The 13,013-nt window shown below is 40.4% G+C and overlaps 1 protein-coding gene across 2 annotated transcripts in view; it reads right to left on the reverse strand.

The window, feature by feature from the left end:
• The window catches only part of LOC102288673 (Down syndrome cell adhesion molecule homolog), a 123,229-nt gene that overhangs the window by 17,426 nt on the left and 92,790 nt on the right, over positions 1–13,013 (reverse strand). For both annotated transcript variants that reach the window (XM_042222582.1, XM_042222583.1), the window contains exons 11-17: positions 3,366–3,562; positions 2,801–2,897; positions 2,542–2,670; positions 2,231–2,398; positions 1,600–1,670; positions 915–1,158; positions 48–194 (exon numbers count right to left, since the gene is read on the reverse strand). In XM_042222582.1, coding sequence (XP_042078516.1) covers positions 48–194; positions 915–1,158; positions 1,600–1,670; positions 2,231–2,398; positions 2,542–2,670; positions 2,801–2,897; positions 3,366–3,562 — 1,053 coding nt within the window. The remainder of the gene's footprint in view (positions 1–47; positions 195–914; positions 1,159–1,599; positions 1,671–2,230; positions 2,399–2,541; positions 2,671–2,800; positions 2,898–3,365; positions 3,563–13,013) is intronic.

The raw sequence follows: 13,013 nt of genomic DNA on the forward strand, positions 1-13,013 counted from the left end.
TGTGTGTGTGTGTGTGTGTGTGTGTGTGTGTGTGTGTATGCTAGTACCTCCGTCAGGCAGGTTGGCCCAGTAGATGACTCTGTAGCCCTGCAGGTTCCCGTTCAGAGCCTCCCTGGGCAGAGGTATCCAGGAGAGTGAAATGACCTCTGGAGACTTGGCCACTGCCAGAACATTTTCAGGAGGCCGAGACGGCACTATCAGAGACAAGGGAGACAAAAAAAAGTATTGAAGTGGAAGCATAATGGAGTCTTTTTAAGGCAAAGTACCCTCATCTAGGATATTAAACAAGTATCCAAAAATAAATCACACAAATACCTCCTGCCACCAAATATTAAGTCAAAACCTCCATTTATAAATCATTTTATTTTACAACTATGATTATTTTAAAATGAGGGAAGTTTATGATATATATTTGCATCCTGCAGTGATTCTGATATGTTAAATGTATTATTATGTTGACTAAGTCATATTCTAACATTAAATACTGAATGTATTCTTTAATTTTGGAAAAGAGATGTGTTTTGAGAGACAAAATAAAAGGTTTTAAATAAGAACAAACACTTTATTTTTCTTTTTAAGTTTGTATATCCTTCTATGTTAGAGCCCCAGACAGAAGAGAAGCTTACTGTTTGATGTAATGCAGTTCAAAATATGCCCAGTAGATGGAAACCTTTTCACGAGAATAGCTTTAAGGTTTTGAGCCCCTGCTCATTTAAGGCTTGATGTGAGAGGAATCTGAGAATATGCTGATCCAGTTCAAAATATCTAAAACTGCTTCTAGTCTTCAGTTACAAATACAGAATAACTAAAATGCATTATTATGCTACAAACTACTCTAACTGCTAAAGCGCAACATTTTCAGTATGGCTGCATGGAAATGCACCAGGTAAGAGGCGCCCACATCCCCTGCTTACCATCCTCCAGTGTCTTAGTGACCACTTGCTGTGAAGACGGCCCGGTGCCTGCTCTGTTTGCAGCCTGCACCACCACACTGTACTGGGTGAATTTCTTCAGGTTGTCCAGCACGATGCTCTCTGTGGTATCGCCCGTGCTGTCCACACTGATAATGGTAAACTGGTGGCTCCCACCGGGGCTGTACTCCCTGTAGCCCACCTGGTAGCCACGGATCACACCGTTCTGCAGGTGTTTCTGTGGAGGCTGTGAGGAGAATCAGGAAGCTCAGACTTACTCAGATTCTTCCTATTGGGTAATTCTGAAATACTTTATGGCTAATTGTGTTTTATATTTGAAATAATTACATTAATACTTTGTCTTCTGTCAGTCCATACATACCACAGATTTTAATCAATGCAGCTGAATACACTTAATTACTGTGTTCATTTCATTGTTAAATTCAAGATATAATTTTTACTTTATTGCAGTTTGTTTAAATTCCTGAAAAACACACAAAAAATAAATAAATAAATAAATAGAATGGCAAATGCAAATCAGTATTTGGTCTGTATTTGGAAAAATTCGGCTGTAAATTAAAAGACTGTCTAGTGTTTATTCTCGATGACTAATGAGATGCATGAGAATAGTCCCTGTGTATGAATGGCTCAGCTCATAAAGCGGCACTTAAAAACTTTCAAACAGCACCTTCCAGGAAACTTTGATGCTCTGTGGGGAGGTGGGCTCTAGAGTGACATCTTGTGGAGGGCCATCAGGAGCTGCAAATGAAGCACATCATTTAACGTTATTAAACACCGCCGGGTATAATGCGGGGAAAGATGATTCACTGTGAAATTTCATTTGTTTTCAATTGCGTTCAGCTACACTAGATGGTGCTGTTGAGCTAAGATTGCATGTTCCTCGATGCGCTTGCTGATTCATGACCCCAGCAGGTTTCACCTTAACTTAATAATAATTAAAAAAAGGAAAAAAAAAACTTGTAACATCATCAACTTTAACCTTAAATAATGTGAGGAATGATATATGAATTTTAGCACTTTATTTTAGCAATGAATCTGATAAAATGTGCCATTTTAATGTGCTGGATTGCCTGAGGGAGGATCATTATAGGCAATAGAGGGTAAGTGAACACTGATAGAGATGACTAAAAGCAACGGTGGACTGAGCTGTTTCTCAAGATATAAAAAACGATGATGACCTGCATTTAAAGCAACTGCAAAATAATTACGTGCATGACGACTCAACAGGTTTGCGAGGCCGGAGGAAACAGGCTCTACGTTAAACAGAATATCACTCCCCCAAACTGAAGCTCACTGACCTGCTTCATCAGTAGTGATGGTGAGCTCATTGCTGGGGTTGCTGTTGCCGATAACGTTCTTGGCAACCATGCGGATGTTGTAAGTGGAGGAAGGGTGGAGGTCGATAATAGTGGCCTGGTTGAGCTGTGGCGAGACATCTTTGGTTACCTGGGCTGATAGCCATGACGCTAGAAGAAACAAAACACAAGAGGGTGAACACACACTGTCAAACAATCGATAAAGGTTTTGCTCTTTTATTAATTCTGGATTGTTGTTGTTTTTTTAATTTTGACTCGTGATAGTTACATCGCTCCCCTCTCCTCGCGTCTACCTGATTTGTTCTTGCACTCAATATCATATCCTGTGATCGGGCTATTTCCATCGAAGCCCATAGTCCAGCGGAGCGCTATGGTTCGATCTTTGACATCCCTAATCTCCACCTCGGGAGGGTCAGGAGGTTCTGTGGAACAGTAAGTTTGAGAGAGAAAGAGATACGAAATATCTCAAACACCAATAAATCACTCAAAACTTTTTCCTTAAACCAATCCACTGACACACAAAAAAAAAAGCTGAGGTGAGATGAAGCTCACCTTGCACTGTCAGCTGTATGATGCCTCGGTCCTCGCCGAAGGAGTTGATGGCATGACAGGAGAAAAACCCAGAGTCCTCGCGAAGAGTAGGCATAATCTACAGAGAAACACACCAAACTCGAGGCTTTCAAGTGTGCAGAGCTTTGCTATCAGGTAGGAATCTAAAACACTGTTTCATCCTGAGTGAGTTTAAAAGACAGCAGGGCACTGAACTCATCTCCAGCACTTTCATCTTTTAATTTGTGATAAACTAGAGAGAGGCTGGGCCTCCACTCGATTATCTCTTGGCGTACATTGCTTCAATTTACTGCATTACATTTGTACTTGTTCATAATGTGTATTAACCATTAAATTTAATTGGAAAATACCTCCTTAATAATTAATAATTCATACTCAAAGATTAATACAATGAGAATGTCTTTTAGCCTGAGTTTTCCTCTGCCCTGCCTCCCCTACTCCTCCCTTTCTGCTTTCCATCTGTCCGTACAGATAAAATGACTGAAGGTTGGCATGCTCCCCGAAGATTTGAAATGCGTTTCGATTTACAGTGAAACCGAGCACTTACCACGAGCGTTGAGATGACTTCGTCGGCCACCTCTTTGACAGTGACCACATATCTGCTGGTCTCGGGGTTGATAATGCGCTCTTCTTTCTCCCAGCGCACCATGATGGGTTTCTCTCCGTGAGCTATGCAGCTCATCCTCTTCTCCTCACCCTGCGTGGCAAGAGTGGTGTTCGGGTAGGAGGTGATCATGGCTGGTACTGAACGGAGAGTTGGGTGGGTAATGAGTAAAAGTGAAAAGAAAACAATATGGTTTACTGTATTTATTTGTTCTTGAACTCCACTACAGTAGCTTTGCATGATTCTCTGAAACAAGCTGTTTTAGCGCCTCTCCTTTTAAGGCCAACCTCCCTTTGAGCAAACTTTCAGAGCAAGAGTTAAACTTCAAGTAGACAGGATTACCCTGCTCACAGCCACACCCACATAATTGAGATGACCATATTAGGGATATCCCCTCTCTTTGTCATCATATCGAGCGAAGAGTAGAAAAAACTCCACTACATACACAAAGCTGACACACACAAATGTATCTACCTATATACAGAAAAAGGAAGGAAATTTGTTTTGGGGTGTGAAGGGTGACTATTTCTTTGTTGCAAATAAATCCTATATTGTTGGAAAGCCTCTTTATTTCCCTTTAAATATCGCCTATGTAAGGAAAATGCATTTGTGGGTTGAGCAGCAGAGTTGAGTAGGAGGGTTGGGCCCATGAAAAATTTGCCAAATATTCTCTGTCAATGCCAAACAGCTTATTTTGCTATTGACTCTTGTTTGGGGTCATTTATTTATTTAGATACGCAGCCACAACAACCTGGAACATCTTCTCAATTCCCAAATATTGGAGGTAGTCTCTGATAAACCCGGCTCTGTGGGGGTTGAGCACTGTCATCTCAGAGGATAGAGTTTGGTCTCAGACGGTGGAGATTTGGGATTGCCTGGAGTCTAACCCCAACAACTGTGAACACTTCTGAGTTCCATCTCACAGCAGTGGTTCCTCAGATTTCAATCATCCGATCCAATGAACAAGACCAAACCAGAGTCAATAGTTCTTCATGGGCGCAACCCAACTGCTCAACTCTGCTGCTCAACCCACAAATATGGCACCATTTGAGGGGAAATAAAGTAGAAGATTTATTAATTTCCTGACTGTTAGTGCTAGGTTTCTCTATATGTGGATGTGACATAATGCTTAATGTGTATGTGCCACTTTGGAATCACTACCTTCACGTTTTAGCATAGAGTTTTACATCAAATTAAAATATATCAATATGTATTTCCCAGAACATGGCACACTCTACTGTGTTTCTTGTCTAATGCTGAGAAAACTCTATTTCTGCTTTTTTGTGACAATTATGACAACCACTTAAACACTCCAGGGACCGCCACGAACTCCTGTTTGAGTCTGCCTGTCTCTCCCAGTACTTAGAAGACTGAAAAGGAGCCTTTCAGGTAAGCCGGCGCCTGCTTTGATAAAGACAGTGAAGGGTAACGTGCTCCTTTCTGAAGATGAGGTAGAGGAATGGAGGAAGGAGAAAAAAGCAGTGACTCCTGACTGAACTCCCTTCGGTCTGAGAGTGGAGTCGGTCTGGCTCTACACCGTAACCGCACACCAGGCTCATTAGCAGCACATCTAGCCCATGTGCGAGTTTGTCGTTCAGCAGAATGAGTATCTGTTGTGAACGTCTCTCACCCACAATCTCTACTCACACTATTCTCGTACTCACACTCTCTTTTATTCCATCTTTTTCTCCCTTCTTACACGAAGCTGTCTCCTGATCGTAACACTCGCAGAGACTTTCAGGTGCTATTCACACCATAATGATCTCTAAGGTGTGAAGCTCCTGAATTGGATTACACCATATTAGCTCCTGCAGTCTGAGCAGACTGAATGAATATGTTAATCTCCATCGAAGAGAGCATTATCTCAATTATTATTATACACTTTGCAATTCAAGTAAAACAATTCAGAGGATCCGACTGCTGTCAGTAGTGTTAGACAGCACATCGAAATCAGCAGCAGAATATGGTTATGGGAATCACTCCTATTAGAAAAGCTGTAATTACAGACGATACTGAATCTTAAAATGTATCTAAGCAGACAAGTATGAGCCACAGATTTCAACAAATGACAATAAATAATACATCAAATAATGTTTGCCACATGTAAATAATGTTTTATGAAGGTTTTTTTAAGTTTTATATTAAAATTGTATTCACAAGAGCATTTGAATAAATTGTAAAAGCATATTAAGGACATTCATTTAAATCTTGATTTCCACTTGGGATTATGCATGTCCTTACCTGCCAATTGTCACCCTAGCTTTCTCTAGTCTACAGTGCTGTGCAAAAGTCTTGAGCCATCCCTCATTTCCTTATATTTTACTAGGGACATGGAAAATAGGACATGGGTTCAGCAACTGAAATGTGCAACCATACATAAGAAAGAGTTTGTACCAGAGATTCTAACCAGATTCCAACTCAATATTTGTTATTTCCGCCTTTATTCTTCAACACAACCTGAGCTCTCTTAACTAACCTTTCTTGTCATTTCTTCAAGTAGTCTTCAGGAATAGTTCTCCAGGCTTCTTGAAGGACATTCAAAGTTCTTCTTCGGATGTTGTCTGCCTTTTCCCCCCATCCTCACTCAATATGGTCCCACACTGCTTCAATAATGTTGAGGTCCGGGCTCTGGGGAGGCCAGTCCATGACTGACAGTGTTGCAGTGTGTGTTTTTCCTATCCAATATCCTTTTACTGCATTGGCCATGTGTCATTGCCATGCCATCAATTCTGATCAAATCTCCAACACCACTGGCTAAAACGCAGCCCCAAACCCTGACAGAGCCTCCACCGTGTTTTACAGACAGCTGTACGTCTCTCCTGACCTTCTCCCTACATACTGATGATGATTAGAGCCAAAAAATGGATTCGTCTCTTCATAAGACTAGTTGCCACTGATTTTCACTTGAGTTTTTTGTTTAACTGGGCATACCTTAACCTTTCCTTCCCATATTCCTGAGACCATTTCTGATGAAGCTTAAGTGAACCGTAGATGGATCGACTGAGGAGTAAGATGACTCTCTCAGGTACTGCTGTTTTTTAGGCCTGCAACCATGCTGCCAAGTTTTCACAGTTCATAGCTCTTGGGGAATTAGCGGTGCAAAGATTTTATGGCTATCAAACTGTTATCTTTGGTATTTTTCATCAATTGAACAAAAAAAAATGTTTTTTTGTGACAGACCACTAGTAACAAAGTGCCTAAAGATACAATTAAAAATAGATTTTTTTGCTGGTGTGTGTAGAAACAACAGCCTTGTTTTTTTTTATGCTTGAATGATTTATATGTCAGTCTTAAGTGGCTAAGAAAGCAAACAAAACAAAAACATTCCTCTGAAACTGGTCAGGTACAAGGACTGGACTGGACAGAGCGGGAAAAACAGCAAATGTCCAAAGTAAAGCTTTGAAAGACCTTCAGACAGCCTTGAGAGCTATTGCTCAAGACAAGAAAGTCTGGCTCCCTGAAAGCAAAATATAAAGAAATGAGGGCCGACTCAAGACTTTTGCACGATATCGTATCTGCTTTTTAATAATGGGCAGGTTTGGGGTTGTAATAGGCTGAAAGAGGTTACAAACTGATGCAAAACTGAGAGATGCTTTAGACTCATTGTCATTTTAAGATTAATTAGTGGAGCAGCTTTCGTCGGTTAATCAGCTACAAAGGATTCTGTCAAAAAGACAAATCTCCAAGTCTTGTTTTTATTAGGAAAACACATTTGTACTATATATGCGCTATGCATTTTGAGGTGTTTGCACGCAGTGGTGAGGACTGTGTGACTGAATAGGACAGTAACGGCAGCTACATGTGGCAGATGCTTTTGTAGCAGCGCTCCGAGGCCTTCGCTTCCAAGAAGGGAAGTGATACGTGTGTTTGACTCAGTGCGCGAGTGTCTGTACACTCCTGAACAACGTGCACGTATGTATGAATATGTGTGCGCACGAGAGCGGATGTGTCTGGGGGAGCTAAGTGGGCGAGCGCAGAGAGCAGAAAAGACTTGTGCCCATGACACATCTCAGCCACAGTACACGATGGAGGAGAGAGAGCGAGCATGTACCCCTGCAGCGCTAACTATGATCCCTCGCTCTCTCCCTCGCTCTCTCGCTCCATCTCCCTCCTCAGGCTCCCACCAGGACAGTGATGATTTAATGATGAGAGAGACCACTTTGATTATTCATACACAGCAGACAAGTCCGCTGGCCGTGCTGTTGTCTCACACAGGCGTACATGAACCTCAGATATGCACAGGCGCACACACATACTCGCACTCAGAAATGCACAAATACAGCAACGTTGGCCTTGCACACGTGCACAGTGCATCTACACGCAATAGGCATGCATGTACACAATCCAAAGCAAAACACAGAGAGCACTGTAGAAACAGACCTGTTACCCAGCGTCATCCACAAACACACACGCGCACACAAACACACAGCATTCCTGTGGTTGAACCAGCATTTGTAGCTAACTTTGTAATCATTTATTTTGGCTGCACACAGTACGCTTTGATTATACTTGGAGTGCCAGGAAGGTTAGACAATCACAAGCCATTTAAAGTACTTGAAAACATAATTAATCATTTATTATCCCACACTTGTGTGAATGGCTATTTGCATGATGGCGTTTGAATTACTCTGATGTGTTGAAACGTCACGCAGGCTGAAAAATGCTGCAGATTATTTTTTGCTCAGTTGTTATTCATCATTTCGGTGGCATGCGTGAAGGTGTCGCTATACCGGATACCACACGTATCAAGGCCTCACCAGCGTTGGATTTTTAAGGTGAGTTCAGGCTTACACACACGCCATAAGCTCTGTGAGGATGTTTGATGAGTTAAATGATAACAACAGCACACTAATGTGTCAAAATAACAATGTTATAATAGTATTGGATGAATAAAAACCTTGGCCTGATGATGGCAAAGGGTGTTATCAAGTTTACAATACAATTTTTCCTTTTAAAATGAAAGGAGCAGAATAATAACACTGCCATCCTGCTCAGGATCTCTGCTTCTAGTGTGGCTAAAACAACCTGTAAATTCCCTCTAGAGGGAAAACTAAATTGTGTGCCTTATCTTCTAATTAGCTCAAACATGTCTTTGAAACATCTGTATATCTGTGATCATTTGCCATCTGCCAAAAACATCAGACTTATATCTCTCAGTCTTTCGTTTTTGATGCTCTACATTCAAATCAAGAGACTCGACAAGCACGTCCGCACACAAGCACGGATCCCGCGTACAGTAACCTCCCCCCACATACAAACAAACAAACACTTACACACAGACTCTTTCAACATGTTTCTCTGTCTTTTTTCCCTCCCTCACAGCACATTTTCATCTTTGAAGCAGCCAGCAAAAATCAAAAGGGGGTTGATACTCGTGCGCGTTTGTGTGTGCCTGCGCGGATGTGCACGCTCGGGTCTGTGCGCTATTGTGCGTGTCAGACTTGGGACTGCCGACGTTTAAACCTCATCCCTTATTCACTTGGAGCCCCTCCCTCTCCCTCGCTCCCAGCGCCATCATTCCCGTACCCACTGCCCCCGCGCAGGAAACTGCTGATTTATTTTGCATAGCAACTATGAATTTTAAGTGAGTCCTATAAACAGAGTCTCCTCAGCCTCATCTCTAAATGTTATTGCTCCTTAACAGGGGCTATTTTCTCCATCTAAATCGGAGGCCTCGGCGAGTTAACATCAACAGGGATCATGTTTGCTCATGAAAAGAACTCTAGAAAGGGCGCACAATGACTGTGAAATCACGTGTGCACGACTGTATTCATCATTTTCGGTTGTACCTACGAGCGCATGCTTGACTGCTGAAGTGTTCCTGTGCCCCTGACTGCACATATGAATACCTCTCTGTGCACATTGAGGTATTCAAGCTGTTTTTGACCTTGTATACAAAAACGTGTGAATGAAACATGCGAAGTACAATGCAGTACCTAAAATGTTCTACATCTTCTCGGCTGTGCTTCAGTGGCCTGAGCAGAGGTAAGGCCTTCTCCTCATCTGATCTCTATGCATCTACCGTGCAGCACTTGCACGGCCCCGGGCTAAACCTATTCTTTTTGATGGCCTGTAATTGCTCAGTTGATGTATATTTTTTAATATCCAGCAATATTACAGGGGGCCTGGTAATAAAACACGGACGGGTAGAGGAGAAAGCGTGAGTGCGAAGAGGGGGAGAGAGGAGAGGAGGAGAAAGCTGAGGTGGTCGAGAAGGGAGTGAAAGAGAGGGAACAAAGACAACAGAAAGGAAGAGGAGGACTTAACAGAGGAATGCAAAGATTTATACCCTTTCAAAGCTTTTTGCCACATGGTCAAATTCCCTTAAATTAGAAGAGGTGTAAAAACAGTGAACACTATTTACTTAATAAACATTAACCATGTGTCCAAAACTAAAATGCCACGGTCTCGTGTCTTTGCCCCTGTGTTTTGAGTTTTGACATTTTGGTTCTGTTTATCCTCATATTTTTTGTAATGTGTGCTTTGTCCTGGTCATTTTCAGTTTTGTATTCTAAGTTATTCCTCCTGTTTTTTTATTCTCAGTTTCAGTTCTGCCTCCTTTTGTAATTTGTAATTATAGTCAGTTGCAACACGCATTTGTGTACATAAGATTTTCTGGAGGAGGACAGACATTTGTTTAGAACTTATAAAGATGTCGAAGAAGCAAACTCAACTTAAACAACTTTAAGCAATTACACTTTGGTGTTCCTCCACCTCCAAAGAAATGTCAGAAGGAGTCCGAACCGCAAAAGAAACGCATATTCTTGGAAAAATAGTTGCAGGAGGTGAGCTGGCTTCGCAAACAGCGTTGCAACTTCTTATCTGGTGTGCGTCTTTTATTTTGACAGCGAATGCGGGACTGCGGACCACTTATGTGCACCTCTGCTATTTATGCTAGTGAGTCCCAAAGTGTGTGCTGGGGTCCCCTGCTGGGCTGCAAAGGAACTACAGGTGGGCCGCAGTAATAGAAGAAATTCAGTTTAAAATTAATCATCATGTAGGGTAACATATCATACTATCGATATAAATGAATGAAATAAATGATATAAATTTAGTTTGTGATGATATTCATTACTCTGACCTTAATTTACTGGTCATGTCCCAGTGGCAGGGGGGTCACACATTGGTCTTAACACTTTGCACATGATTAGATGGCATTAGCAATTCGTAGCCCGCAGCCTGTGTTCTTAGGAGACACCTTGCTTTCTCTTGTATTTTGGGGATTAGGGTGAATATTAAAAGGTAAGCTCAATGGGATTTTCTGTTTTTTTATTTAGTTAATTTTTTTTTAAATTTAACTTAGTTTGTTTATTCAAAAAGTTGGTAGTATCCATCATATTAAAAATTTATGTTAATGCTATATGCTATTTAGAGAGCCAGTCATGCTAATTTTTAGTAGCTGGAAATCACAAAAACACCTGCTTAATATTTAATCCTGTGCTTTCATTTTTATTTTGACTAATTTGGTTTTTAAAAAGGATTACTAAAAAGAATAAACACTACTTTTTCAACTTTTTCAGTGTCACTGCAGCCCTGTGTATATACAGCACCAAAAGAACAAACAAGTTTGAGGAGCAGGTTAAAAATAACCAGTAAATTTTAAATGTTTCTTTTTTGCTTGTACTTACACTCATAGACTTAACACAAAATTCAATTACACAGACCAACTGATAACACTTGGACATATAACATAATACGGACATAATTAGACTCATAAAATAGCGTATAAATTTAAATAACCAATTACAACGAAAGGCAAAAATATGTAAAATAGATCTTTTGCTATATAACTCGTATATTCATTAGATTAACACTATTTGGTGTGTTATTCAGTCTCTCACTGCTGAATGTGTAAGACGAAACAATGGGCTGAGAGTGCAAATAAAGCAGAGAAACATGCAGACTGCACTTCCCTTGAGCCCACGTCAGCTACTAATTGAGGTATTGATGGATTTAAATGAAGCAGAAATGCACTCAAGAGTTCTAACCTCTCATAAAAGGCACACATACACCCCCACACACACAACTGTATCCTCTCCATACAAGCACAATGCAAACGATGTGTTTTACATGAATACACAAACTCTAAAATATTCCTGCAGTGTGTACAAAAACATATACAATGTATGCCAAGAAAAAAAATTATACACCACTCAGGCGACTTTAGTTCAGCTTTACAGAAAGCATCTCGAGTACAACAAGTACAAGCTGGGGTTTAAAATGTGAAATCTGATCTCTTGATGAGTGTTCGGCATGGGGCTGAGCCAATGGTAGCAGGGGAAGCTAAGTATGATCAGAGGCCCAAAAGAACATATCACATTTTCCTCTAATGTGAAGTATTCTAACTGTGAAGATGACACGTCAGTGCTAACTGAATCACAAATGACTAAGAAGGTTTGGAATAACTCTATAAAAGAAAAAGAAAGAAGTGTGTTCACATTTGATCTACTTTGATGATCCCATACAGATGTGGCATCAATATAGTAACTGTGGTACAGAAATTTCCAGCCAAGTCAAGTCATCTTTAATCATATAGCACATTTAAAAGACATCAAGTGTCGGCCAAAGTGCTAAACTGAGGGATAATATAATAAAAAGAATTAAAATAGATAAGATGAAAACATTATAGAAAACATTGTAAGACATCCATATATGTTTGTAAAAAATATGTGTACATGCAAATATGCACATACATATACAAAAATGCACACATTCACACACAAGCACACATACGTGAACATTAAATACATGTATACCCATGCAAACATCATTCAATGAGGTAAAACACCTGAATAGCTAAAACAGAATAAAAGAGGTGTCAGAGAGATTGGAAAGCCTTGGAAAATAGGTAGGTCTTCAGATTCGATTTGAAGACTTCCAAGGACTGTTCCAGAGCCTCGGGGCGGCAATGGAGAAAGCCCCGTCACCTCTAAGATCATTTAGAAAAAAATGTCTGGAGTGAAAAGTGTATCACTCACTTATATACAGAATATACAGAATATACCATCTTGTATATAACATGAACTGATCCTGGATTAAACAAAATATGACCGTGATCCTAAACGTTTTATACTTAATTTTCTTTTTTCAAATCTCGACTATGATAGAAAATGTTGGACTATGACGATTGGTAGCACTGATCTTTCTTTATGTTTGTCTGCACATTTCCTGAAGAGAAGTGTAAGCTTGGAAGATCTGCTGAACACCCACAGAACAAATGAAAAGTTCTCAATGTTCTCAAATATTACTAAAGTTCATGAACGTGAGAATCAATGGCATCTAATACAAAGGGAGGGGGGGGGGTCCATTAACTAGCAATCGTTATTGACTGAAATAAAGTTGCTTGCTCTGTACAAAATCATGCGGAGCCCGCAGGCAGCTATAGAGAATATAAAAATGATATTTCAAGGCCATTTTACTACATTGAGTGTAAGAAACACTATTACATGCCTGCAGCCTCCATTGTAGGCTGCCTTAACCATAAATCTCCAATTCAGTTTTATCGAATCGCCTTCTTTCTCTCCATACTACAACTGTCTCTTTGTAATTTTATAGCAAAGTTTTAAAAAATTACTTTACAAGCACGTAAGA

The sequence above is a fragment of the Haplochromis burtoni genome, unplaced genomic scaffold, assembly GCF_018398535.1.
Source record: "Haplochromis burtoni strain Fernald_Lab_line unplaced genomic scaffold, NCSU_Asbu1 Contig_88, whole genome shotgun sequence".
Lineage (NCBI taxonomy): Eukaryota > Metazoa > Chordata > Actinopteri > Cichliformes > Cichlidae > Haplochromis > Haplochromis burtoni.